The following is a 26,261-nucleotide window of genomic DNA, read 5'->3' as shown; positions in this document are numbered from 1 at the left end:
AGGCATGTTCATCACCTCTGAATGGGGCGATCACCGAATTAGTGATTCGCGGTTCAACCGTTCGGGAAACTAGGTCCCTTACTTATGGAAATGAAAAAAAGGCGGTAAAAAGTACGGTTAGCAAGGCACAAAAGGGGGAAAAGGGGATGGAGTGTTTATCCTCCCACCACCAAATGATGGCAATATGCATTACGCGGCTGAACGGATATATGACTATGGATCACACTTTGTAACGCGTTTTTATCTCGCGACCCAATTTCATGTCTTTCTCGGTTCGACGCCGCTCTTTTTCCCTCTAACGCCCGGCCACACCTCCTCGCCTTCAGGTTCTATCCTTCGCGATGAGCGAACAAGACTTCGCTGTGTTTTATGCTCAAAAGCTCGTAGGGGTGAGTGCTTTTGCATTGACTCCTGTTCCCAGGCCTCTGTCTTACGCCTCTCTCTTCCTCGACAGTACTTCAACCGTGCGGATTTTTCCTCCAGTTACACCACCTTCAGGCACTGACGTCCTCCCCAGTTGCCAGTACAGTCATTCTGGTGCGTCCTAACGACCCCTTTCACTCCCATTGCCAATCATACTAACCGACCGTCGGTTTAGTTCTACGAACATGCCATCACCATTGGCGAAGAATGGAATTCCATCTGGACTCAACGCTGGACCATTTCCAAGGTTCTCTACATCCTCATGAAGTACACGGCGTTCGTCCAGGCTGCACTCATCCTCTGGCGTGCGTGCTTCTCTTCTCTCCCCCGTCAGCATCAGCACCTCTTGGCATGCTCACACACGCTCCGGGTCGTCTTTCCGATATAGAACTTGGAGTGGTCAACGAAGATGGCAAAGCCTGCACCCTGTCATTCAAAATCATGGGATGTGCGTCCCATTCCCGTTTTATATCCACGCCCGCGAGCCGAACGAGCGCTAATGTTGTTTTCCTCCCACAGGGCTGTTCGTAATCGGAACCGGGCTAGGAGAGAGTGGGTGCTGTTTTCCAATCAGAATGAAAGAACGTCTGGCTCAAGTTTTCCTTCGCAACAGTGTTGCTGAGTATCCGAACGTGGGCCGTGTGGAAGAAACCTCGGATGATGGGTTATCTTCTGGCCCTCTTTTGGTGTGGTGTGTGGGGCGCTATCTTCGCAATCATGGGCGTCTTCCTTAAAACTGTGCGGTGTAAGTCTGATTCCTTACTCTTTTAATACATTGATATTGACGCATTGGAACTCAGTTGACCCCAATCCCGACTCTCCTTTCCCTGGTTGCTACATTAGCCACGGCGACCAGTACGTACCTCAAATCGTCATCAGGAAACTCGCTGATATGATGCACTCCAGAATGGAACGAGTACTCCATGCTGTCTTCACTGGTCGCGTTGTCCTAAACATCCACCGCCAAAGTCGTAAGCGTGAAGAGCTAAGCTATTCAAACGATGGTGTTATTCTCGTTCCGATGACCACTACCACTAATACTTTCACCGACTCACAAACAAAGGTCCCACGAGGAATATGAACTTGGCGGGCTCCTGGAAACCCGAAAGTAGCTTTAGGTCTCTATGCTGTAATCGTAATATACTCTCGTTTTTTTGGGTTCTATGCGTATAATAAGTTCTAGAACAAAAGAGGACAGAAAGTTGAACGTTGAAACTCAATCAGCCTCTCAACATTCGAGCAACAATCAAATCCCCCTGTCTCCTGCGCAAGATCTCTGCTAACCTCGCTGCCATCTCAGTCTGGGACCCAGTTGTCACAATATCCCGATTTTTGGCAGCGTGTGCAGACAGGTTCTTCCTCAAGGCTGCCGCAGTAAGTGACGTGCACAGCTCGGGATCCGTGATGAGAGGCGGCCTCGGATTGAGAAAATACATGTCGTCTAGGTCTGGCATGGGTTGAAGTCAACCGGCGTACTTGCGATTTTCAGGGCGGACTCACTGTCAATGTAAGCCTCACAGGCAGTTGGGATTTCGATGTCGATTGATTCATAGTGCCCGTCATTCGCAGCAGCAGCCAGTTTGCGAAGCCCGGCCATGTCGATGCTCGTATCAAGCACTGACAGGAAAGAGAGTTGTGTGAGAAGGAGCAAAGCTGGAACACAGTCGTCGTCGATCGCCGGATTTCCCGTCAACGAAAGCCTGGTTAAAGTGCGCTTGAGGGGAACCAGGAGAAAGACGCTAAGGACATGTTATATGGACGAGTTGAGGAACTGGATAAACGAGGTTTCTTACGCTTCATTTCCGACACTAGTCTGGTTTAGGTGCAGTGCAGAGAGTTTTGGTAGCCGATGTATGTGTATGAGGTCAAAGTCGTTGATACGAGAACCGGCCAGGGAGAGCTCTGTTAGGGATTCGAAGCTGCCAGGTTTGTTAAGAATTTTGAGCATGTCCTGGCCACAAATATTGAGGCCGCCTTCTTCAGCAAGTGAAGCCGCCAGAGAGAGACTGTAAATGCTGGTGGTTCGGAGAATGTCCAATATGGCTGGGGTTATAAGTCCATCTTCAGCAAGAATGTCGGCGAGATGCTGGGTGTCCAGTCCACCCAAGATGTCACGGAAGCGATCTCTCAGGCGGAGTCCTGGTAGTAGTTCTTCAACTTTGCGGAGAGTATCGAGGCAAGAAGAAGTGGTCGCCTCTTCGGCTGGGGCTGCTGGACTTTCCGGCAGGGCCACAGGGGACGATTCGACACTGAAGTTGAGCCTTGTCCTTTTCACTTCAACCTCGAAGGATTCGTCTTGTCCAAAGGAGTCTGATTTGGCGTGTTTGGGCGTACCGAGGAGGTCTGAGAAATCTCGTTTCCGTTTGAGAGTCGCGCTGATGCCCTGGAGGGTGCTCTGCATGTCCAAAGGATGACCAGAGAGATCGAAGGTGTTCGTCGCTGCTGTGGTGTTGCTACCGTTGACCCCAGAAACACGGAAATGTTTAAAGAAGACAGGAGCTGGTGGGGAAACAGCTAGTCGGCGTTTCTTTCCAGCCTGCGGTCGCAGATTCCTGCCTACAATCCAGTCGTTCTCGGAATCGTAAGCAAAGTCGACGTCACTGTCCTCGCCTTGCTCTGATCGTTCCATCATCCTTGCATAGGCATTGAATAGGTTGTTGGCGTTGGCGTCAGTGGTTTGGTGGGAACCTTGCTTGTTCCTAGTCGTCTGTCGCAGTGTTTTGATATAGGTTGCAGCAGGTATGGCAGGGCAATAGAATGGGTTGTGAAAATCGACCTGAGGATTACGAAGACTACTTAGGTTTTGCATAGTAGCAGGTGAGAACTTGTGGCGAGATGATGATGGTCGAAGGTTAAGAGCAAAACGCGCTCAGAACCGCAGAATTCAAATTCAGCTCCCGAAGCTGATCGGTCCTATCCGTGTTTCCTAAACCTGGCCGTAACAGAGCAAGAATGGTAGCTAATATGGGCATGCTCCACATAACCACTATGGTATTTCTAGAGGCTGAATTCGGCGTATACATCTAGGCTGGGGTCGCTGCCAATAATCGTCGTCATCGTCCTTGGGCGAGGGCGGGAACGCCGGCCCAGGTACCATCCCGCCCCGAAGGTACGGCCAGGTAGGAAGATAGCACGTTTCCTACGTCGTGTATGTCGTTCAGAACTCAAGGAACTGGGACATTACATTTGACTTACCTCGAAGCTGCAGCCGGGCTTGCACTTCACCCAAACACTCCAATCCAGCCATCCCATCAAGGAATCCAGGCGCCCACTCCAGCTCTCAGCCACTTCCTCTAAAAATCCATCCGCAGGCAGGTGTAGCTCTGGGGGGGATCTCTTCTTGTCCAAACCAATCTCCGCACCTTGTGCCCATATGCCGACCAAGACCCGGCAAGTCTCGCGAAGGACATCGTTCACAGCGCGGAAGAGAAGTACTTCCGAGCGAGTCAGACTTGACTCAGCTATCCCTTTGGTATGCGTCGTTGCACAGGCTTCAAAAACGGGGATGGCCCAGGAATGCGGAGATTTTCCCTCGATTTGATCTCGGTTTGAAGGAGGCCTGACCTTGTTCAATATGTAGGGTGCGAGCATGCTTGAAACGTACTCGTGCACATCACGGAGTTGGCTGTCGATGTCACCATCAAAACCGGTGCGACTCCGAGGAGTTGCGCTGGTCATATAATGGAGAACCTCGAGCCTTTCCGCGTATCTGTGGATGACGGCCCTGAAAATGCTGCTCCAGTCCACCCCACTTTGCCCTTGCCTTCTCGAAAGTACTTCATCCAATCGAGCAAGAAGCGCATTCCTCTTTTCGCTGGTAATATTCCCGACCCGATGCTCCCATCTGTCCTGCCCTTTTCTCGCTCTTTGCAGGTCGGGAAACAACTCTGGGTCGTAGAGGGAGACCAGACCTGACAGATCCAACTTGACTCTCGTTTCCCCAGGATACCGGTTATGCCAGTGACCAGATTCAAGAAGTCGATGGGCAGCCAAGAGGATTGATGAACGGGACTTGGCGGGTGGTGAGAGGATGGGAGGATGGGGGGAATAAGGAATGTATGGCCAAGGAGGGGTGATATTGTTGAACGAGACGACATCGAGACCGTTCGTAAAGTCGCAGAGCATAATTTCGCTACCAATAATCTGTGGTGAGCGCAGGAACACCGGGAAGAGAAGGGACAAAGTGCGTACAAATTAGGCTGCATCCTTACGAAGCCATGTAATCCGTACTTCGTTCCCCAATCACACAGTCTTCTTATCCGATCTTCCTCCTCCCAGACCATCCGGTCGTCCACGAAACCACGTATAATCAAGTCTTGGGTGTCCATCGTACCGTATACCTTCGCGCTGCTGCTTCCATCGAAGTAGAGGACCTTCAGTGGGCGCTTTACTGCCAATGTCAGCATCCAGCACCCTCCGGCCTCTGTAATCTCTTTGCAAAAGATATGCGAATGCTCGTGGTCTGTGGCTACCCATTCAGGCGTTGAAGGTATCACATTCTTTGAGGTTCCGTGGTAAAGCAGGGTTCCTATGGGAACTACACCTGGGACAATATTGTGGCCTAGAGTCCTCCCTGTAAATTCGTCAACTCGCAGCACCAAGGGCGACAGAACTCACCATTTCGATAGCGCGTGTTTCCCCATTGCTGAAGAAGCGAGCTGACCCCGTCGAATATGAAGTTGGATGTCGTGTTCGATAACGGTTGATCGAATCTCCAACTTGACCCCCTGGGATCCGTGGACTGGTGACAGTCTATCCCGTCGCTAGAGGCCCCCAACACTGTTTGAGTCGCGCCGGCGAGGACAGTTGCAAGGATCATGCTGACCCATGAGGCCAATGACAACAACAAGCGCCCGTTGCAACATCCAATCATTGCAACAACTCGACAACCTGACATATAGAGGCGGCAGGCTGCGGTAGGGGCGACGAAAGGAAGGAAGGCCACCTATACATATATACTAATATAGTGTTTGGGCTATTTACTAACAGATGATTGAATGGCATTTGTGACTTCGATCGGACGTAATACAGGCTACACTACTAAATCAGTGCCATCCCCCATATCAGAGCCTAAATTCAGGTGTATCCCCACAAAATCGGATAGCCTCGTACATCTGTATCGTACGTTTGAACTTTGTACTGAATGAATACTGTACCCCAATGATGCAGCTTCAGAAGCTCCCTGAACCACGAGATGATTGATGGGCTGTAGGTCCACAGGAACTGGGTCCGCCCTCGTCCATCGACAACGAGAAGTCTTTCCCGAGGTGTGCGACTATGAAGGTAACTACGCACCGGATGGCAGTGAAGCAGCGGGATTCGCAAGACCGCAAGAAAACCATCCTTCTTTGATTGAGCACGAGACCATGATTGACATTTTCCAGAACAAGTCAGATGGAAACCTGTTCTCCTAGGGAAACAGGAGAACAGAAAACACTCACAGAGCTCGTAGATGCGTATGAATCGAGTCTATAGAGGAGTTCGACGTGTACACGTACAGCGAGATGAAAGTAAGTTGTTAAGTGAATGTGGATGGCCCGGCGTGGTGAATGAGGTCTGCACACGTGATCGTGTAAGGCCATCCTTACACTCTTCCCCCCTATGAAAAAGGGGTTAACCGGGAGGGCGTTTTTGAGGGGGTATCGCTTCAGACCATGCTTATCGGCTACTTTGGAATCCATTAAGACTGTGTGGCAACCGGTGTCGAACATCGTCAGTACGTCCTCCGGAAAATCAGAGGTACCAGCCATGCAAGCCTTCCATAATAAGTGTGCAGAGATGAAGGGATCACTCACGTCATCCTCTTGTTCATCATCGTTCTCCTCCAAAATCTCGCCAGAGGAGTTGGCCTCGGCAGATTCCTCTGAAGACGAATCTTCGTACACGATGTCCTCGGAGGGGAGTACGGCGGCGACGGCCTTGCCCTTGGAGGCGGAAGCATTAGTGGTGGCGTTGTCACGCTTTTTCTTGGCGTCGGCAGCCATCTCGGCGGTGATCTTCTTGTAGTTCTTCAGGGTCGGATAACCGTTAGGGCAAGTGGCCCATCGATGACCAGCGTAGAATTGTCGACACTTGAAACAACCGCCATGCCTCCCAAGGATGTCTTTTTCGTCTTCGGTGAGGTTGGGAATCCAGTCGGCGCGACGTCCCGAGTTGTTGCTATCCGTAGGTCCGCCGGCGGTGTTGGTACGAGGTCTCTTCGCAGCCCTCTCCGCGTCGATGAGCTTCTTAGAGAGAGCACGAAGTCGAGCAATTTTCTTATCGATGCCGATGACCTTTCGAACCCACTCGTTGAAAACGGCGATCTCGTCGAAGTTGGCATTCTCGAACTGTTCCGGAATTTCGGAGTTCTGGTAATCGTCGGAGATGTCGTCAAGACAGTTGGCGAAGAGTAGATCCTTGAGGCGTTCGTTGTCACGGAGCTTGTCGGTGCCCCGGAGAAGACTGTTCCAGTAGATGACCTCATTGGCAAAATCTTCGAACGACTCGCCTTCTTTCTGGCGCCTATTAGAAACCTTCCTCTTCCACTCGGTGGCCCAGTCGCGTTCCAACAAAAGTTCCTTCAATTGCTTCATGAATTCGTTGATATTGCCGGCGGCGAGGGTGTCGCGATTAGCGCCGATCCACGTAATGACCCGGTGGTCTTCGAAACAACCGAACAAGTGTTTGACGACCTTGTTGTCCTCCAAGCCTTTCTGATAAGCTTTGTTTTCGCAAGCAGTGTGGAATCGGTGGAGCAGGTCGACGGTACACTTCCCCGCGGTGAGAGTGGGGAAATGTTTGCCGTTGTCCTTGATCGTGGCCATTCGAGTGTGATAAGACATCGTAGCGTTTTCTGAAGTGTCGTTGTTAGCACCCCAGTTATCGAAATCAACGTAAGAGCGGACAATCAAGGGCGGGGTGGCGTCAAAAGAATCATCGTCACTCTCGTCGGAAGAGTCGTCAAAAATGGAAGACAATTCTGGTAGCATCTCGTCGTCGTCATCAATTTCGGTGCAGAGCGAGATCTCGCCCTCAACGGCGGGGATTAGCCCACATGCCTTGAGCAAGTCTGCACTCGCAACCGATTCATCGTCAGTAGTCGTGGTTTGAGAAGCTCGCCTAGGCGAGTCTGTTACCACCGTCGTAGTGTTCGTTCTGGGTTTGCGTGCCTTGCGGGCAGGCATCGTTCGTTCGAGTGTCTTTCCTCGCAATTCGAGGACGTTCGTCATCGTCAATCGTCGTTTTGTAGCCAAGCTACCGTCCTATTACAACGCGCGATATGCGCCAACACACGCCCAACTATTGGCGTGATAGACTCGTATGAAGATACGCAAAAAAAAGTGGAAACCTGTTCTCCTAGGGAAACAGGAGAACAGAAAACACTCACAGAGCTCGTAGATGCGTATGAATCGAGTCTATAGAGGAGTTCGACGTGTACACGTACAGCGAGATGAAAGTAAGTTGTTAAGTGAATGTGGATGGCCCGGCGTGGTGAATGAGGTCTGCACACGTGATCGTGTAAGGCCATCCTTACATCAGAACGAACACGAACCATTCGCGGGACTATAAAATACTCGATACTATTCGATTCTGGGATGACCATGGTCCAATTTTGGAATGGAGACTGAGGGGGAGCAATGCCAGCCCGAGGGACCTTCTACTTCTTCCTTTTGACCACCTTCAACCTCGGGGTCCATGGCGTGCCGGAATGGTTGAAGACCTTGACATTCGGCCATCGCTCAGTCAAAGCCTCTGCTGCGATGACCCAACTACTGCCCTCAATCTCGCGCCTAGCGAGATGACGAGGAGGTAACCGATTGTCAAAAAATCATCGATGGAAAAGAAGTCCCGGGACTCACTGCGTCTTGGGCCAAACCAAGGGACCCGCCGCTTGCACCTTCCGCAATTCTTTGAAAGGTGACAAATCAATTTCTGCAATAGCCCCGATAACTCGGGGTCTGCCGTGCGGAAATGGGTTAGGTATGGCGCTGCGATTTTCGCCAAAAGGTGCGTACTCGGAGTGATAAAACATTATTGTGGTCAGCGCTGGTGACTGATGAGGGGAACTTTGGAGACATTGGAAGTCGGGGATCTAATTCAAAGAAGGGTAAGCATAACCGATCAACCAGTACAACGGCGGCTTAGATTACCTGACGCGACGTTGCTGGTCGGGGAAGGGTCCAGACAATCACGTTAGGGCAAGTGATAAAAAGGGTAGTAAAAGGAGAAATGTAAATCTCGGTCAGTTTCTTTCCATGTGTGTTGAGGAAGGACACGATGTTTGGAGACATTTTGTTGTCAAGAGTATCGAAACGGCGAAGTGAAGGAAGTCTGCAGAAGTCAGATCGGATTAAACCTCGGATATCGGGAATGGTGACGCACTCTATTTGTGTCAAGGCTTGAAGGAATGTTGCTGGAAGATTTGAGTCCGGATTCCCTACTGCCAAACACTCCAGCCGCTGGAAGGCGAGACGTGGGAGCAAAGGCACAGGGGGGGTTGACTCCGCTGTGCGACCATATGAGGAGTCGCTTGCATGGTTGATCTCAAGAGAGACCAGGTTTTCAAAAGCCGCGTAGGTTTGGAGGATGTCGGCGACCTTGTCGTAGTTGGACATGTTAACATGAGCGTGCAGATGATTCAATGTCTTGGACGACCTGGAGGCGAGGGAGCGTAAAGTGGAGGCGTTGAGGGCCAGCGTCGATCGGTGACTATGGCTCGGTGCATAAGACTGGAATGTCCTAAAGAACGCGTCCACGTCGTCCCCAGCATCTACAAAAGGAGACTGCAAGGAGGAGACCGTTACTAGACCCGCACAGCTTCGAACCAACAGCTCGTTCAGGAGGCCTCCAGATCCACCATTCCTCTGAAGCATCCCTCCATAGAGATTCAGGAAACGAATGAGACCTCTGTGGCGAGAGTTTATCAGAATCTCCAGTTGTTCCGCACTTTTGACAATGGGAGCGGCATAGAGAAACTGGAGTGTCAACGCCTGGAAAAGAAATGATGAGTTTCCATGGCCAAATCCTGAAGAACAGCACCGGTCTCACGTAAAATTCCTTTTGATACAAGAGTCATCCGCGCTCTCAATTTCTGCAAACCATGCAATTCCTCCAACTTGGCGTATTGACGTTTGATTCCTAATGTCCAGCCAGTAATCCCAGAGGTTTCGGCCATGTCAACAGCGTGACGAATGATTTCTGTCCAGATGCGCTTCCTATCTGCATCAGAGGCACGAGACAATGGACGAAAGTCCGGATTGAGGGGGGCGGAAAAAGCAACGTCCTTCTTCGCGGAAGTCCGGACGCCTTGGCTTGCCGATAGTCGGGGGGTTGGATCGGGACTGGAGTAATCATTGTCCTCGTCAGCGTGCACCAGACAGACTAAGGTTGTGAGTCTTACTCAACGAAAGTGACTTTGTTGTAAAGATCCCTGTCTGATTTAAGGACCGAGTTTAGTTCTCGATGTTCATCAAAGAAATAAAATGGGAAGTCGTCAACCGGTGGCGGAGAGTCGAACTCAGGTTTCTCTCGTTTGGTGTGGATGGTGATGGATTCCAAAGTCGGAATTTTGGAAAGTTGAGGCAGAATGGAGGCCGAATACCTCAGTATGTCTTCTTCAAAGCATACTGTGGGGACCTTCGAGGATGCCACGGCTTTCAAAAACGAGTCTTCGAATCCATGCCCGCCAGACCAATGAAATATATCCTGGAGAGGAGTTTAGAAATTAGGACGAGAAACACGCAAAATGAGGTGGGAATAACCGACCAGCTTCTTCCATTTAGTTCTCATCACATCCAGCAAAATTCCATGCAGCTGCCTGATAATTGCTAGCCGCGGATAAGACACGTCCTTGAGAATGAGTCGGCGCGGGTTGATTAGTTGGAAACCTCTCGCATAACCGCCAACGCTCTCCGTTGCATGGAGAGAAGTCGTAATCCACAGGTCCACGACGTCGGAGCACCTTTTCAGTATGTCGTAGACAGAGTTCCCGTAGCCTCCTTCTAGGCGTATCTTTTTGACGAAAAGGCCGAGCTGCGGATTCTTCTTCAAGGTGGCAGCTAACGCCTGGGCTTGAGCCTTGGATCTCAGTATCACCGTTTCGTAGAGTAGTGGCGTCGCCACACGCAGCCAACTCTTGCATACAGCAAGAACGGTCGACGACGTCAGTTGGTATTCCGCGAACGGCGAGACCCATGCGCTGCTCGCAAAGGACGCGTCAGGGACGTGAAGAGCAGGAGTGAGAATCTCTTTGATGATTTCGTCGGGAAGTTGGGATGAGACGCTAGGCATTAAATGAATAAAGGCTCAGACTTGGATGTATGCGGAAGAAAAGGATTGGTGGTGAAGAAATAAGAACAGGAACTTGACTGTTGAAGAAGACCAATCCGCGGAGTCGCAAACGCGGTTCGAATGGCGGTTGCCGATTTCGTGGGAACGCTGATGCCGCACAAGCCGGCAGGCCGGATAGTCCACTGTAATAAGCGCGGCGTGGGCAAGCCCAGCCACGGCCGGCATCCCCTGCCGAACTCCACCAAAACTCACCACAATTTCCAGCGACGGTCGGTGAACCCCGTTGGAACTGGCACAGAGTTCACCGGTGTCCAGTGAACGTTGATGTCCATAGCAATTTCCAGCGGACCCCCGTGAACGACAGCGGTCGAAGGGCCATGATCGATGGATTTCGTCCCGCTTAATGGTATCACCCCCAGTGGAATCCAGTGACCCCCACCAATCGCCAGGGGTCCTTCGCTTCGAGCTTTTAATAAACCATGTATGTACCCCTCCAAGCGGCATAATTACAAGTGTATTTGTAATGTCAATAGTGAAGGATACAAGTTTTATGGGTTCCGAATGCCACCTTTGAGTAGACACAGCCTTGGGCGCCTATTTAGTTGTGCGCGCCCCTTCTTCTGGCCGCAATGGTGTCGTTCCAACTTCATATCTTCTGAGAAGCGCTATTCCAATCAACGATATAAAGGTAAACTTAATTGGTATCCTGCAAAGTTTTAAGGATCAAGATACAGACTGAGACAAATGTTCGTGGCTAGAACTAGAGAAAAGATGTGATTTAACAAAAGTCCCCTTCCGGCGAGATTCAGTGAGCTTGACCCCACGTTCCAGTGGAGGTCGGCGGCATCCAGCGACCACCGAGGAGTACGGTGGAGGTCAGTGGGGGCCGGCGCTCGAGGTGAGAGGTGTTCAGCGGCCTCCAGGGCGTTCCCACACCGGTCCAACGGAGGTCGTTGGCAAATAGTGACAAACACCGAACCCCAGCGTCCACCGATGTTCACCGGAGGACACCAGGGAACTTGCCCCCCGCGCGCATATAACTCATAGTCCACCGGTTCCTGTCCGAGAGAGTCATGCTGCATGCTGAGTACTATCAATGATTAGTGTTATGGTTGGTAAACAGGGTTAAAAAGGTCACATAAGTAATAGTATTTTTAAAAACCTTCTAGCGTCACGCTTGCAAGTCTTTCAACCTCGAAGTCCACACTTGACCGCGTACTATGTCGACAGTGCTTTGGTGCCCCGTCGCTCTGTGAGGGCTTCGAGTCACGACGGCTCTGATCAGAGGCGATTTCTCAATTTCCGTCTATCAAAAAATGCGTGAATTGCAAACGTGTGAGAAACCATCACCCCGCGGGCAGCGCCTAAAGGGTAGTAAGCGCCCAAATTCAAAATGAGTGTATTCGTTAGGACGCAGCAGCGGTGCGATGTATACCTTCAACTAGGGCATTTGTAAAGGCTGAACGCGACGCATGCATCTCGGTGTTGGCCTCTTCCAAAACATCTCGTCCTCCTCTTCGTCTTCATCACCACTTGCCCTTAAGGCGACTTTTTTGATAACAGCCGATGTTCTCCGTGTAGACGCGTTCCATTTAGGACGGCTTGGTTTTGGAGGGAACGACAGCATGCCACCATGTAAAAATGGCCATGTCGGTAGGTAGCAAGTCTCCTACATTTTGGAATCAAATGAGCTCAAATACATCCTTAATCGAATCCAACTATGTTGAAAGACATACCTCAAAGTGACAAGCAGGGCGACATTTCGCCCACACGCTCCAGTCCAACCAGACCATCAGACTATCCAGACTCTCTTTCCACTTCTCTGAAACTCTTTGAAGCGGGTGACTAGACGCCTCGTCCCGATCCAAACCCATGTCAACCCCCTCGGCCCAGATTCCGACTGTAACCCGACAAATCTCGTAAAGAACCTCGCTGACTGCCTTGACGAGAACCTTCTCCGACGAGGTCAGCCTCGATACCGGTATTCCCTTGGTATGAGTTTCCGCGCACGCCTTGAAAACCGGCGTCGCCCACGTCAAGCCAGTGGCACCACTCGAAGGTCGGACTCCGTTCAAGATGTACGTGGCATGCATGCTCGACACATAATCGTGGACATCCTTCAAGGTCATCTTTGTCGTTTGTGTCGTCGAAGAGTCGGTCGAGTTGAGCATGTACTGCAAAACCTCCAACCTTTCAGCATAGCGATGGATGACCACCCTAAAGTTGCTGATCCAATCGACCCCACTCCCCTTATCCGCAACGTCCAAATCCTGCAGAACCTCATCTATCCTCTCCATTAACGCCTCCCTCTCCGCTTTGGTAACATTTCCCACTCGGTGCTCCCAACGCTCTTTTCCCAGTTGCGAATTCCGGAGACTTGGGAAGAGCTCCGAGTCGTAGAAGGAAATCAGCCGGGACAGGTCCAGTTGGGCTCTGGTTTCTCCAGGGAAACGGTCGTGCCATTTCCCAACTTCAAGCATCCTATAGATGGGGAACAGGTTTGGGGGTCCTTTAGGGTCCGGTGGTTCGTCTCCATCAGTTTCCGGCCACGGCGGGAGGAGATTCGAAAACGAAACCACTTCGACGCCGTCATTGAAGTCGCAAAGCATCATCTCGCTTTTGCGCTGTCAGCCATAAACACCAAAGAGAAACTAAGAAAGAAAACTCACAAATCAGGCTGCATCCTCAAAAATCCATCCAACCCATACTTCTTCCCCCACTCGCAGAAGAACCTAATCCGCCCATGATCATCAAACACCCTCTACCCTCTCATCGTCCCGAACTTCTCCCCAAACAATCAAGTCCTGCGTGTCCATACACCCATAGCTCATAGCGGCGCTGCTCCCATCGAAGTAAAGCACCTTCAACGGGCGCGTTACTGCAAGTGTCAGCATCCAGCACCCTTCTCCGTCCACGAGTTCCCTGCAGAAGACATGCGAGTGCTCTGGGTCCGTTGCAACCCACTCTGGGGTGGAAGGCACTGTGCGACCGTTGAACCATGTTCCATGGTAAAGCAAGGTTCCAATTGGGATGGTGCCTGGTACTATGTTGTGACCTGAAAGGAAATGCTTAGAGTTTATTCAGATACAGGATGCATAGGAACGCACCATGGCGATATCGAGTATTGCCCCACTGCTGAAGCAACGAGCTAACACTTTCGAAGACAAAGTTACTTGTCGTATTCCTCAAAGGTTCGTCAAATCTCCAGCTGGTAGAATGGCTGGAGGTCGCGTGGTGGTGAGATAGGGGGACTTGTGAGGCTCCGACGAGCGCAAGGGAGTTCGCGAGGGTCATCCAACAGAATAGGCGCCCTAGATGTGATTCGGTGGGCGTTCCTGGTGTCTTCCGCATCTTCCCTGATGACGGGACACGAGACTCAGGGTTAAGACGTGCAGATTATGGCTCACAAGGTAAATGGATAGTGGTGGTTGCAGAAAGAGAAAGGGGAACGGCACCCACAAGTGTCGGTCGAGGACGCCCACAATAGAAATCGGAGGCTTTTCCCTCACATAAAGCCGTCCTCATCGTCAGGCAAGAACTTTTCAGAGCCCGTTATGGCTCTTGGAATGGCGAACAGTCTTTCAAGTAAATAGAGATACACGGGAGAATACGCATCGCCGTCATGGTGCTTCTAGGGGTTCTATTCGTCGAATACATTTCGGTAGGACCCTCTCGTCCTCGTCATCAGGCGCCTCCCCGTCTGCATAAGCCCGCCACTCCTCTCGTAGCTCACCCCAGACTGCAGATCTCAGATCATGGTGCTCGTGATCAGAGTCATTCTTCGGTGGTGGTGCAGGGAAGTTCAACCTCGGAAGCCATGGCCATGTCCGGAGATAACACGTTTCCTGAAAACACAAACAGTCAGCCACAAGTCCGGAATGGGTTCACAGAACTTCCGTACCTCGAAACTACATGCAGGATGGCACTTGACCCAAACACTCCAATCTAACCAATTCACCAAGGTGACGACCTGTCTCCGCCATTTAGACCTTATAGTTTCCAATTCCTGCGTGTCGTATTCGTCGAGCGTTGGTCCTTCAAGGCCTCCAACGGTCTTTCCAAGACCCAAGTCCTCCACTCCCTCAGCCCAAATCCCCACAATGACCCTGCATATCTCGTACAAGACTTCGTTGACAGTTCGATGCAATAGTCTCTCCGAACGGTTCAGTGAGGAAGGTGAGATGCCCTTGGTGTGAGTAGTAGCGCACTTTTTCCAAACCGGGAGGGCCCAGGAGCGCGACTTGTGTTCGTGGGGCGAAATCCTCTGCCTCGCATCTCTCCCAGGTCCAACGCCATTGAGAATATACGGAGCGAGCATGCTCTCAATATACTCATGCGTGTCTTCCAGCACCTTCGTGCGTCGCTCCCTAAACGACATCGTGGTTTCATAAACGGTGTCATTCACCAGATACGTCACGACTTCGAGTCGGTCAGCATAGCGGTGAAGCACGACCCTGTAGTTGCTCGTCCAATCCACCCCACTTCCCCGCGGCTCCCCAGCGAGCACCTCGTCCAACCTCGAGAACAACGTCTTCAACTCTGCCTCCGTCAAGTTCCCCACTCGATGGCCCCATCTATTCGCCGGTGCAGAGTCGAGACGCGTCGCCAAACTGGGGAACAAATCGCGGTCGTAGAACGAGATTAAACGGGACACGTCTAGCTGTACCCTTGTCTCCCCAGGGAAATGGTTGTGCCAGTGGCCGGCCTCGATGACGCGGAAACTGTTGTAGTCGAATCTCGGTCTTGGGGGAGGTTTGGGGTCCTTGGTTTTAGGGAATCGCCATCCAGGTATGAGGTTAGAAGCAGACGCGACTTGAAGGGCATCAGTAAAGTCGCAGACCATCACTTCGCTAAAGGGACCTCCAATAAGCCCAAGTAAACCACCAAAGGGCAAAAGAAAGGAACTCACAAATCCGGCTCCATCCTCAAAAACCCATCTAGGCCATACTTCCTTCCCCACTCACAAAGTCCCTCAATCCTCGACTTCTCATCGAACAACCTGAGGAATTCGTCCTTGACCTCTCCCCACACGATCAGATCCTGCGAGTCCATAGCGCCGGGCATCTTCGCTGCACTGCTCCCATCAAAGTACAGAACCTTCAAGGGCCGTGTAACAGCAAAAGTGAGCATCCAGCATCCTTGGTCGTCTTGCATCTCCCGACAAAAGAGGTACGCGTGTTCAGGGTCGGTAGCCACCCATTCAGGTCCAGAGGGTGCTTCTTCTTTCCAAGTTCCGTGGTAGAACAGGGTGCCAATTGGAATTGTTGCAGGAACGATGTTGAGGCCTGCATGCATCGTGGTATTAGCCGCCGTTGGATTGGGGAGCAATTTGAGGGAAGAGACTCACCGTTACGATACCGTGTATTCCCCCATTGCTGGAGCAAAGAGCTCACCCCGTCAAAGACAAGGTTACTCCTCGTCTGCGTTTGCCAGAGACCGTGGTCGAACTTCCAGGGTAGAGAATCTTCTCTCCATGACGTCCTTTCGTTCACTTGGAGAGGTATCTGCGCAACGCTCGCGAGGACCGCGGCAGCAGGGAGAAGAACTGACAAAAGGCGCCTTCTCCGAAAGACCTTCATCTCGCTCTACTCGCCGTTATTCGTGGGTTTGTCCTCCAGAGGCAGAGCTACCGCAGTCGTTCAAGCCGGCGCCCACCATCGGGGTTATTATCCACAAATCTGGTCGATTTCGCATTTGCTGATAGGTGGCGACAAATCATCGCTGACTGTTGTCCAGTGGCTGAGGAATTGAAGGTGAAGATGGTTGGCGCGTGCGTATGGCGGTATGGGAGCAAGAAGCCGCGAAAGGTTGAACTATACTTATCCGAATCGCAGTTTAGGGTGAGAATACTTTGATCCCACCCTCTCTGGTCATCACAGGAGTCCGAACATCCACAGAGAAAGCAAACACAATGCATTGCAAACGAAAACTAGCTACGGGAACACGAGAGCATGCTATGCAAAGTATGTAAACGAAGCAAAGGGAACTAATGCACAGACGAGGTAGAGGAAGAGGGGTCATCACGATCGGTTGAGGAGGAAGAGGTATCGCAGATTCGGGAGGAGAGGGGAGGGTCATAAAAGGTCGTAAACTAAAAAAGAAGGGTGATAAACAATACAAAAAAGACAGAAGTTATAAAGAGAGCTCGTCGTAAATGGTCGTCTAAATTCCAGGTCATCAGGCAGGCATAAATAGTGGCAGAGAACGCATGTGCAGTGGAAGTCTCCGACGGACGCATCGCAAAACACGATATAAAGGACCCCCATCCTAAATCATGTCAAAGGCGAGCAGTCAGTCGGGAGAGACTGCCCAAGCGGAATAAAACATGCCCGCAGTTATAACATCTCATCAGAGTGTTGGATAGTCAGTGTCCCAAGGGTAAGCAGTCAGAGCAAGAAAAAGGTCCAGGCTGAGCCCATGTCCATGAACGAAACAGGCGCACATCAAGCAGCGGTTTACGACGGTTTTGAGATAAAGATTAAGACCACACACCACAACTCCCGCACTGCGGCTATCCCCTCAAGGGATCGATGAGTGGGAGACAGGCGTCATCCTGCATTCTAACAATGCAGCGACGACAATGGGAGTTGGGCCCGCCTAGTGCGCAGGGGTCCAATCTTTTGAAAGCGCCGGAGTGGATAGTGGCAAAGGTTCTTCCGAAGCCTCGCCAATGCTGCTCGAGGCACCATACGTCCTGGTGGACAAGGTCCTCTCCCGTCCATCAGGAACGGCGGTTGAACCTGAGGTCACCGTTCGGATTGTACTTGCACGATCGCTGCCGGGACTCTTGTGGACAGGAGGAATTTCAAGATTGGGCGAGGGGTTAGATCCATCGATGGTTGGGACTTCGCCATGCTTGAAAATTCCTACTCCACCGGGCGTAGCAGCCCGCGGTGGTGTCTGGAAACCACGGTTGCCAAACGGAGAGTGGGGTGGTGCCGAAGAATCGAAGCGGCGGCGTCCATCAGTGATGATGCTGCCTGCTCGCACCAGGGATTGGCCGATGGAGCTCATTGCACTACCAGCAGACCTTGTCGAGCCGTGTGCGGATGGACGAGAGGAATTGGAGCTGAGAGACCCTTCCAACTCGTGGCGGGATGCTGGTGCTGAACCTGTGGACCGGAGCGAAGGAGGGTTGATGTGCGACCGCATGGAGTGCAAGGAACCTTGCTCTGATGGAATAAGGCCAGTCGGATGCGTGAGCTGAGGCTGAAGAGAATTTCAGTACAAGGGAATAACGCATAACGAATGCAATGGCACTTACCAAGCCGAACGTAGTCCTCCTGGTGAGCTCACCGAATCCACCTCCCGTATGATGAGAGGAAGCCAAAGAACGCCAGGTTTCTTGCGCATTGGGAGGTTGATCCTCAAGCATGTCATAGGTGGCCGGTGTACCATGCTCCGAAATCTCGCTCAAGCGGACACGATGGGTGACTGAATCGAATCCGGTAGAGGACGCACCGCTCAGCGAACCGTCCTGTGACCAGCTCTTGCCTTTGGCAACGTACTCCAAACCAGGAGGAACTGGGTACTTCGACAGGCCAACGCTGCTGACGGTGCCGGTATCGGGCATCGAAGAGGTGGAGGCAAAGTGCGACAGGGCGGTAGGAGCTGGAAGATCCAATGGGTCGACATCAGCCGGGAGCGATGGTGACTGAGTGCGGGAGTTGTTGTCATGGAAGGGATCTTCGTAGGCCGGTGGAGGTGGACGAGTTGGAAGGGCCAAGCCGGAGAGCCAATCTTGCTCGGTGAAGCGCACGTCTGCAGGAGTGATTGCCCGGGGAGGCATTGCCAACTGGGGTGTCCCGGGAAGGGATGAATGAGCGTCGTGCCAGATGGTATTGCCGGAAGCCGAGGTTGAGCTCAGATGCGACGAAGGACGATCGCCATCTGTACCAAATAGAATAAGGCCGTCCCGGACCCGTCCAAAGCTGTCTGCAGGACGGAGTTGGCCGCGGCCAGTTTCGACGTCATTATCCGATGAAGGGACTGCATGGAAGCGTGCCGAATTGCCCGAGTTGCGTGCAGAAGAGGTGGGTGAATTAACGGAAGTGAACCAACTCATCCTGGCGAGGTCAGTGAGGTTTGACAATCCAATGGCGTCCAGGAATCCACTCCGAGTATAACCTGCACCCTCAGTCAGCCCTGGCTGGGACATTCCTTCAACTCGAACTCGTCTGGCTGTGAGTAACGCAGCATCCTCGGAGTCACCAAGGGACGGGTTGGAGGCAACGGACTCCCGCGCACGGTGTTGGACTTGAGGTGGCAGGCGAGGAATATCGTCGTGTGCGCCAAAAGTGTTGTCAGGGTCGATTAGCCGAGGCGGAGCAAGAGCGGGGTCTTGGGCGATGGCGTAGGCGCCAGTGTACTCTTCTTCCTCTCGAGGCAGGACAGATTCGTTCTCCAACCGGCGCATCTCGTCTGGCGTCAGTTGATAACGACCCGGACCGAATTCGCCTTCTTCTGACATCGGAGGTAATATGCCGAGTGTAGGTCTCTCAAGCAATGTACCATAGCCGGAGCCGTTGGTGGAGGAGGAACCGGAAGACGAAAGACTAGTGTTGGGAACGGGGACACGGGGAACGGCGGGGCGGGAACCCATTTCTGTGCTGACCTCTTCCATGGGGCGATTGGATCTCGCTTGAAGGAAAGGATCAGCTTCCTCACCGCTGTGACGTGGTGAACCTTCTCCGGGTGTGCGACTCTCCTCTCCAACGATGTAGTAGTCCTCTTCGATTGGCGTGACTGAGTAGAACTGCGAAGAACGCCGATTCCTTCGGCCTTTGCACCAGAGCCACATGGCCAAGAGGAAAACGAACAAAAAGATGAGGCCTAGGATGCTTGCGACAATAACTCCAACCAGTTGTCCCCTGTTGAGACCGCCGGTGGGCGAGACATCTGTCGGCGTTTCTGACGGGGTGCCGGATGTTACGGATGAGGTGGAAATAGACGTGGCGGTGGGTGGTACCAAAGTTGGCTCTGTTGATTCGGATAATGTGGGAGTGGGTGTCGCAGAGGTGGGTGTAGTTGTTGTTGGAGGTATCGCTGTGGAATCAGTCGGGGAAGTGGCTTCCGTTGTCGAAGGGAATCCAGTGACGAGTGTCGGGGGCCATGTTGATCCACCGTAGGTATACAAGTCTCCCAAGGGTATCTGCACAGCGTTAAGTTAGATTTCAAGCAGAAGCTCCACTGTCAGAAGCTTGAACCTACACTGGGACCCAAGTACGTGAGTGGCAAGTATACGATGGTCGTCTCAGTGGAGACCGCCCCGGCAGCGTCCGTCACCACAACCTGCGACGGCGTCAGCCATGGGGGATAGTGTTGGGTGGGTGCAGCCATTCGGTTGCAAAGGAGAGATTTGTCGTGACGTTTTCCTGTAAATTAGAGTCGTTAGTAGTAGTGAACGTGGGGCCTTCCAATCTTCAAAACTGGGGTCAGTTGCCGTCTACACAAGATGGATCAAAGGACTTACATTATCTGGACGGTTTATGGGTCGGTTGGGGGATTTTGGGGGTATATAAGCCCAGAGGCAGGATGGGGGATGGGAAAAGGTCGCCACCGTGGAACGCGCTCCCCTAAATCCAACTTTGGTCACGTGCCGCTATGCTGTCTTCTTCTCGGAAAGGCAATAACTACCAGGCGTTCCTGGCGATGAATTGCGATGCTCCCGTGGCCAGCAGTCCTTCTGGATTCGAATGCGACAGCCGGAATGAATTTCCTTCGTCTGTAAGGAACCTCTGGAGCACTCCCGACGCCACGTCGCCCGAATAGCCTCAGAACGTCAAGAAACCCTCGAAACCCCTCGCAACAGAAGAGTCGATGCGTAGTCCAGTCGGCAGTAGGTACCAATGGGATCTGCGCAGGAATGTCACCATGCCTATGCGCTTATCGATGAGTCTATGGATCGCCTTCAGCGACCGTCAGGACAGTTAGGGGCTCTCAGCATGCATGGTTGGCATGCCTGCGAGCTGAACGTGGTCATATTCCATAATGGCGGGAGTCGCTGTCGAACGGTAGTGTCTCCTAGGGTCTTAGTCCTGAAGTCTGGAGGTGGGGAAAAGGAGAGAAAAAGCTCGACTCTTGTCTTTTGCAAAATCCTCGCGGTATTTATCTTCCGGACGCGTCTGAGACATTGGGCCTTTGTCATCCGATCGTTCACCCCTCTTGGTAAACACCTTACTCGATTCAGTGATCCCTGGGTTCGCAGGGCGAGGGGCACTCTGTTTTTCCACTTTAGACGCCTCCTGGGCGTCTTTTCCTTGGGCGTTCTTCGACTCTTGCACAGCAAATCCCAAACTTTATGAAAACAGGATCTCATCTGATGTGATTTGTCTCTCCGCACGACACTCATGTCAGCCACGTCCTTTCTCTTCGCCTCCCACATTGTCCAGCGCAATGCCTGATCTTCCATACGAGTTATGGCTACATGTCCTCCGATACGTCCCTAAAGACCGCCACTTTAACCTACGCCGCGTCAACAGAACCATCTACAACATCATCTTGGACGAGCGCTATCGAGAAGGCCGCATCCATTACCTCGCGGAGAGAAAAACTCAAAAGTTGTTAAAAGCACTCCAGTAAGTATGCCTTGGTCTGTATCCAGAAGCCGATTTATGCTCTCACTGTTGAGTATAGATTCTCTCACCAAATCGTCGTGGACCGCGTTCGATCCCTGTACCTCCGGCCACATTCACTTCCCATCGACGATCCGCAGGCCCACCTCCTCCTTCAGAGCCTCAAAGAGTTCACAAACCTGACCTCGTTGGACCTGTACTGTTGCCACTCCGATGAATACACCAAATTCATCGAAAAGTCCATCTACATCGTCCCAGCTCTTAAGGTCTACTCATCAAGACTACAATCCCTGCAGCTCCAAATTCCATTGGAAGCGTACAAAGGCCTCCAGCTATCGACAATTCACTTCTCCAATCTGCGAGAGCTCCACATACACGTCTTTACCCCTATCCGTGCAGAAGGGAAGACAGTCTCCGCGTCCGAAGCAGGTATACTCTGCGACTTCGTCAACCTCCAAAAGGACACAATCGAGGAATTGAAGCTGTCGAACTTGTCCTCGCTCGACGAAGACGCCGATGAGTCCCTTTCGTTGTTAACAATCATCTTTGAGAACCCCGCACACCTCCCACGACTATCAACTTTCGAGCTCTCCGCCTTCCTCACTGGAGATTCAAGCGCTAAGTGTCTTCGGGCGGTGGAGCGCTTCCTCGTCCAGTACAAAACGCAACTGCAGAAGATCTCCCTTTCTCTGGAGCCCTTCTCGGTTACCAAGGGCTTCAAGAGCTCAGACTGGGACCTCGTCCCCCGCATCCTGTCAATCCCATTCTCGACATTGACAACGCTTCACCTCGATTTACTCGGCGGACCCAAGATATCCGCGCTCTCTTCCTGCGTCAGTCAGCACGCTTTGCATGACTTCTCTTTGAAGGGCAAATTCCTGAATTTCTCGGAAGCGGAGAAACTGGTAGAGGCACTTCAAGGCGACGCCCTCAAGAGCCTCTCGATCCTACCCCAGCGATGTGGACCGGATTTACTCCTCCTACTCATGGCAAAGCTTCCCAACCTACACACACTGTATCTCGGATTCGACCTATGGACTCAAGGAGGGCGAGACGATGATCCCTCCGTGGGTTCTGGGCCTCATCAGACAGGAAGCCGATCAACACCAGTAAGTATTCCACTTTCTAGTTCTCTGTCCTCCGATACCGCTGGATGACTGACCGCCGACGCAGTACTCCAAGTTGTTCTGCCTCGCAATCCTCGAGTGCGGCCATCTCTTTACCAATTGGAAACTTCGTCACCTCCGATACGACGTGTTCGGTCATTCGGATTGGAATGGCAGGTGGTGCAAGAGTGCGCTTGCCATTGTTCTCAGTGGGGTGGAGACTATCAACGGAGAGGACAGACAGAGTCTTATTGAGGATCCAGAATATCTCAAGAGCCGTTTACTACCGCTCGACTCTCAAGTTAACTAACCAGGGGCGCTTGATCAGCAGAGGCGTACCTCCTCTCGGACATGACACTGATTTTACATGTCGTCTAAGTCATAAAGTGTAGAAATACAGGAATACAAAACAAGTCTAATGCTACAACTAGAGGGCGAACGCGCAACTACAAGGCAAAATAATGGATAAAACCCATCGTCCATAATAGCGGCACAGGAAAATCAAGCTCGTCCTCTTGAAATTTTGGTTTGCGAATCGGTGAACGTCTGCGTCGTGGTAACGCCAATGGGGACTAGGATGACCCCATCGTTTTCAGTTCGTCTCCCCCCTACGGAGGAAACGTAACTTGCTAGTTCTTCGCGGTCGCGACTCTGCGCGTGGATGTTCAGGACAACGCGGCCCGTGAATACGGCATGCAGTACCCGCTCGAATCTGTAGGAGTTGAGATCAGAAGAATGCCTTGGATGAGATGGCACCTAGGTACGCACTGCGACAGGATGGTGCTCATGTCGAACTGTTACAGTCGTTACAGTCAGCGCATGGTCTCGGCCGTGCAGGTCAGTGATATGTATCACACACCGGAAGTTTGACAATGACGATGATGTTAATGAGAGAGAGGACTGGCGAAGAATCACGATAAGTATCTTGGTTGGCGCGATGCCGTCGGGTTTCTTACCGAAGAGATACAGATAGTACAGGATACCTAATCGAGAGTCATTAACACGACGAATGGAAACGGGCTGTCGGAGTACGTACCATCTCTGTAAACATTACGAACAAATTCAGAAGAGCCGCCCATTCTGTCTGAATATGACGTTAGCTCTGGACCTTCGTCAATGGTCAAGAATTGCAAACTCACAAGACTTGTACGCCGGGATCAAGATCAGAATAAGCATCACTAAAGGGAAGTGGACAAAGTCAACCAAGCGCCCACACGAACCCGTATGGCCGGTTCCACAAACAGAAATACTCACCAGTGTCATACACCAACAAAAGCAAATAGTCAAGGAAAAAGATCGGGTCGCCATTGCTGATGAAACAGCCAGGGAACGGAGAGTTGGGATCAGGGTCGACTAAAGTCCGAGGTGTCAGCGGTGAAGCGCCCACACGAGAGAAAATTGGGGATCGCGCCCTGTTTGAGCGAGTACTTACACCGGACAGTCTTGAGAAACACGGCGAGGATTCCAAAGATTGCACCCCACACAACGACCCAGAAGATTCCGAGTAGAATTCCCATTAAACGAGGTTTCTTCCATACGGCCCATGTTCGGATGCTGAGCAACACTGTTTCCGTGAAGAGAACCATGAGAAGTCGTTAGGGCGTTCTTGACTGAAATCTAGCTCACTCTCTCCGATTCCAAGACCAATTACGAAGAGCCCTGAGCAAGGAAGGAGAGGTCAGTATTGTTCGAAGGTCACCCAAGGTTCCCAGAAGCGCGACGTACATGCAGTTACATGAAAAGAAACGAGACATGCTTCTCCGTCTGTATTCACCACGTCCTGTTCTAAACACAGAGAAGACAAGGTATGTGAGAAGGCGAGAACCAAGACGATAGAGAAACGCGACGTACGCCACATGATGATTCCGACCTGCAGAAATGCCGAGTATTTCATGAAAACGTAGAGCAACTTGCTCAATGTCCAGCGTTGAGTCCATATTGAACGAAGCTCTTCGTCAAACGTGATGAGGTGCTCATAGAACTGAAGCGCAGTTAGCTCTCTGAGGTGGGCGCAAAGATGGTGATAAACACGAACCAGGATCACAGCACTGGCAACTGATCGACAGAACCTATCAATGTAAAGGTTCTAAATGAATCGCAGATGGTGAAGCCCATACCATTGAAGTACTAGCATCATCGTGGAGCCGGTACGTTAGAACACGCCTTCTTGGTGACTTAAAGGACATCAAAAGGCTCACCGCGACTAGTTTTTGGGCTCGAAAGGTGTCGATTAGTTCTGTTGTGCTCATGGTGAGCGCTCGAGAAAGGAAGGGGGGAGTTAGGCGTTAGGCGGGGAAAGAGCGACGTCGAACCCGAATCACATCGGTTTCCTGGTACCAAGGTTATAAAGTTTCTCTGAGTTATTTGTTAGCCAATGCGCTTTGACATCGTATGTGTAGAGATTCTCACCATCAATCGCGATTGTAACATGAGAATCTGCTGAGCGTAGGAGAAACCGCTCTTCTTCCCTGCCCGGGGTTTACGGCAAGCCTGAGGGCTTCCTGTACGGCAACTCCCTTAGATTTCGGGTAGGTGAATTGAGTTGGGCACTCACCAAAGGCCCTGTGAAATCAAGCAAAGGAAGTGGCGGAGCCGTCGGGAAGTCGAGGGGCGTCCCGTGGTGAACCCGAACCGAGGAGGATTGCCTTGAAGGAAACCAAGTGGAGGTGGCGTGGAAGTCGGCGAGAGAGGCGATCAAAGTTCAAACGCTTTCTTTCCACGAGGTTAACTATAGTTTCCCACCAGCCCACAATGCCAACGTCTGCATACGAGCTGGAAAACATTTACCAAAGGTTTCGAGGGAAGGATAGAAGACGATGCAGTGAATTTCTAGAATCCAGTCACATTGCGGCCCATGCCCCCAACACCTCCCAACACTTGCTAAAGGGGACGATCAACGCTTCGCTAGCCTTCGATCAGGAGGCCTTACGTTACCTTAAAAGGTATCGAAATATTCGCATCGACGACATTCGACTGAAAGCCACGTTTCGCCACAACGATCAGACTCGGTTAGCACTAGCTCGTGGCAGAAACGCGAGCCTTACATCGTTTAGCGTCGCTCTGGGCATGTTTAAATGAGGGAACGCTCACCTTTACCCATCGTAATGGTCTCCGCCAGGAACACACAGATTCACCTCGGTCCTTGAACCAGCCCCTCAAAAATTGAATTGGCTTGAATTGACAGGGCGGAGACTATTCGCTGAATCTTGCTCCATGGCGTTATCCGAGGGCAACTTCCGAACCGCTGGGCCGCACAAATTCCGGCGTTCAAGTAGAAGAGGGACCAGGTCTATTGAAGAGTAGTAAAGCGTCGCAGTCGGGAGAGGTATGTGTTCTGGCTATTTATGGTCAAGTCATTCACCACTGGAGGTCTTATGCCACACTGGACACTGGAGGCTATGTATAGTTCAGTCTGGAGAATGGGGAACTTGACAGAAGAACTCGTTTGTGTGCAACGAAGGGCAGAAACAGAATAGAGGATCAGAAGGCTCTAGTACGCCATCACGGCGGAGGGCAAGAGCATCAAAAGCGCTAACATAAGGCCAGTCCATAATGCCGACATTAGCGCCTTCGATATTGAAAAGATATGAGGTCTCGCCTGATCGCTCTATTCAACGCACTTGATCAAATGCTGGGGACTTTGATGGCAAGGTGCTGACCCCGTTACATACACACCCAGCCGTTCGTATGGCCCCAGCTCATCCGAGGCTCGGATGTGCTGGGTTTAAAAGGAGTTTGAACCCCGGGATGTGATCGGGTTCAACCTCGCGCATTCAGCACAATTATGAGCGCGGGTGAACTTCCGTTACAACCCCTGTACCAATTTCAATGATTTGTCCCGAACCCAATATTCGTTGAAACCTGGGTTGAACGTTGAAACGTTGAC

General features: G+C 51.7%; 11 protein-coding genes across 11 annotated transcripts; 2 read left to right on the top strand and 9 right to left on the bottom strand.

Annotated features, from left to right (window-relative positions):
• Window positions 1-341: 341 nt before the first annotated feature.
• CC1G_06210 (hypothetical protein) lies at window positions 342-1,764 on the top strand (the record flags this gene model as incomplete). The annotated part of the gene is made up of 9 exons (XM_001836571.2): window positions 342-389; window positions 422-464; window positions 518-537; window positions 599-728; window positions 812-871; window positions 943-975; window positions 1,037-1,168; window positions 1,224-1,278; window positions 1,330-1,764. The coding sequence occupies 9 exons, from the start codon at window positions 342-344 to the stop codon at window positions 1,502-1,504; spliced, it is 696 nt and encodes a 231-aa protein (XP_001836623.2). The 3' UTR covers window positions 1,505-1,764.
• Window positions 1,644-3,232, bottom strand: CC1G_06209 (hypothetical protein; the record flags this gene model as incomplete). The annotated part of the gene is made up of 3 exons (XM_001836570.1): window positions 1,644-1,870; window positions 1,924-2,162; window positions 2,217-3,232. 3 exons carry the CDS (start codon window positions 3,230-3,232, stop codon window positions 1,644-1,646), a joined length of 1,482 nt encoding a protein of 493 aa, XP_001836622.1.
• A 348-nt stretch (window positions 3,233-3,580) lies between these two features.
• CC1G_06208 (hypothetical protein) lies at window positions 3,581-5,242 on the bottom strand (the record flags this gene model as incomplete). The annotated part of the gene is made up of 4 exons (XM_001836569.2): window positions 3,581-3,595; window positions 3,619-4,566; window positions 4,635-4,996; window positions 5,041-5,242. The coding sequence occupies 4 exons, from the start codon at window positions 5,240-5,242 to the stop codon at window positions 3,581-3,583; spliced, it is 1,527 nt and encodes a 508-aa protein (XP_001836621.2).
• Window positions 5,243-5,710: 468 nt separating this feature from the next.
• CC1G_06207 (hypothetical protein) lies at window positions 5,711-7,589 on the bottom strand (the record flags this gene model as incomplete). Its single annotated transcript, XM_001836568.2, has 2 exons — window positions 5,711-5,833; window positions 6,012-7,589. The coding sequence occupies 2 exons, from the start codon at window positions 7,587-7,589 to the stop codon at window positions 5,711-5,713; spliced, it is 1,701 nt and encodes a 566-aa protein (XP_001836620.2).
• A 473-nt stretch (window positions 7,590-8,062) lies between these two features.
• Window positions 8,063-10,695, bottom strand: CC1G_06206 (hypothetical protein; the record flags this gene model as incomplete). The annotated part of the gene is made up of 8 exons (XM_001836567.1): window positions 8,063-8,195; window positions 8,265-8,363; window positions 8,421-8,497; window positions 8,556-8,736; window positions 8,788-9,395; window positions 9,473-9,746; window positions 9,806-10,110; window positions 10,171-10,695. 8 exons carry the CDS (start codon window positions 10,693-10,695, stop codon window positions 8,063-8,065), a joined length of 2,202 nt encoding a protein of 733 aa, XP_001836619.1.
• Window positions 10,696-12,413: 1,718 nt separating this feature from the next.
• CC1G_14467 (hypothetical protein) lies at window positions 12,414-13,175 on the bottom strand (the record flags this gene model as incomplete). Its single annotated transcript, XM_002911423.1, has 1 exon — window positions 12,414-13,175. The coding sequence occupies one exon, from the start codon at window positions 13,173-13,175 to the stop codon at window positions 12,414-12,416; it is 762 nt and encodes a 253-aa protein (XP_002911469.1).
• Window positions 13,176-13,445: 270 nt separating this feature from the next.
• CC1G_14466 (hypothetical protein) lies at window positions 13,446-13,989 on the bottom strand (the record flags this gene model as incomplete). The annotated part of the gene is made up of 2 exons (XM_002911422.1): window positions 13,446-13,750; window positions 13,803-13,989. 2 exons carry the CDS (start codon window positions 13,987-13,989, stop codon window positions 13,446-13,448), a joined length of 492 nt encoding a protein of 163 aa, XP_002911468.1.
• A 326-nt stretch (window positions 13,990-14,315) lies between these two features.
• On the bottom strand, window positions 14,316-15,990 carry CC1G_14465 (hypothetical protein; the record flags this gene model as incomplete). Its single annotated transcript, XM_002911421.1, has 3 exons — window positions 14,316-14,540; window positions 14,597-15,545; window positions 15,605-15,990. 3 exons carry the CDS (start codon window positions 15,988-15,990, stop codon window positions 14,316-14,318), a joined length of 1,560 nt encoding a protein of 519 aa, XP_002911467.1.
• Window positions 15,991-17,292: 1,302 nt separating this feature from the next.
• CC1G_06204 (hypothetical protein) lies at window positions 17,293-20,034 on the bottom strand (the record flags this gene model as incomplete). The annotated part of the gene is made up of 3 exons (XM_001836565.1): window positions 17,293-17,904; window positions 17,960-19,846; window positions 19,906-20,034. 3 exons carry the CDS (start codon window positions 20,032-20,034, stop codon window positions 17,293-17,295), a joined length of 2,628 nt encoding a protein of 875 aa, XP_001836617.1.
• A 1,056-nt stretch (window positions 20,035-21,090) lies between these two features.
• CC1G_06203 (hypothetical protein) lies at window positions 21,091-22,685 on the top strand (the record flags this gene model as incomplete). Its single annotated transcript, XM_001836564.1, has 3 exons — window positions 21,091-21,272; window positions 21,331-22,378; window positions 22,443-22,685. 3 exons carry the CDS (start codon window positions 21,091-21,093, stop codon window positions 22,683-22,685), a joined length of 1,473 nt encoding a protein of 490 aa, XP_001836616.1.
• A 191-nt stretch (window positions 22,686-22,876) lies between these two features.
• Window positions 22,877-24,624, bottom strand: CC1G_06202 (hypothetical protein; the record flags this gene model as incomplete). Its single annotated transcript, XM_001836563.2, has 14 exons — window positions 22,877-23,087; window positions 23,144-23,169; window positions 23,235-23,275; window positions 23,332-23,358; window positions 23,412-23,459; window positions 23,515-23,553; window positions 23,630-23,728; window positions 23,808-23,939; window positions 24,002-24,034; window positions 24,101-24,160; window positions 24,227-24,356; window positions 24,411-24,430; window positions 24,493-24,502; window positions 24,574-24,624. 14 exons carry the CDS (start codon window positions 24,622-24,624, stop codon window positions 22,877-22,879), a joined length of 927 nt encoding a protein of 308 aa, XP_001836615.2.
• Window positions 24,625-26,261: the final 1,637 nt, after the last annotated feature.

Source organism: Coprinopsis cinerea, assembly GCF_000182895.1.
Source record: "Coprinopsis cinerea okayama7#130 chromosome 4 map unlocalized cont3.4, whole genome shotgun sequence".
In the NCBI taxonomy this organism is placed as follows: domain Eukaryota; kingdom Fungi; phylum Basidiomycota; class Agaricomycetes; order Agaricales; family Psathyrellaceae; genus Coprinopsis; species Coprinopsis cinerea.
Note: the sequence above shows the minus strand (reverse complement) of the source record. Positions and strands in the feature narration are given on the sequence as shown.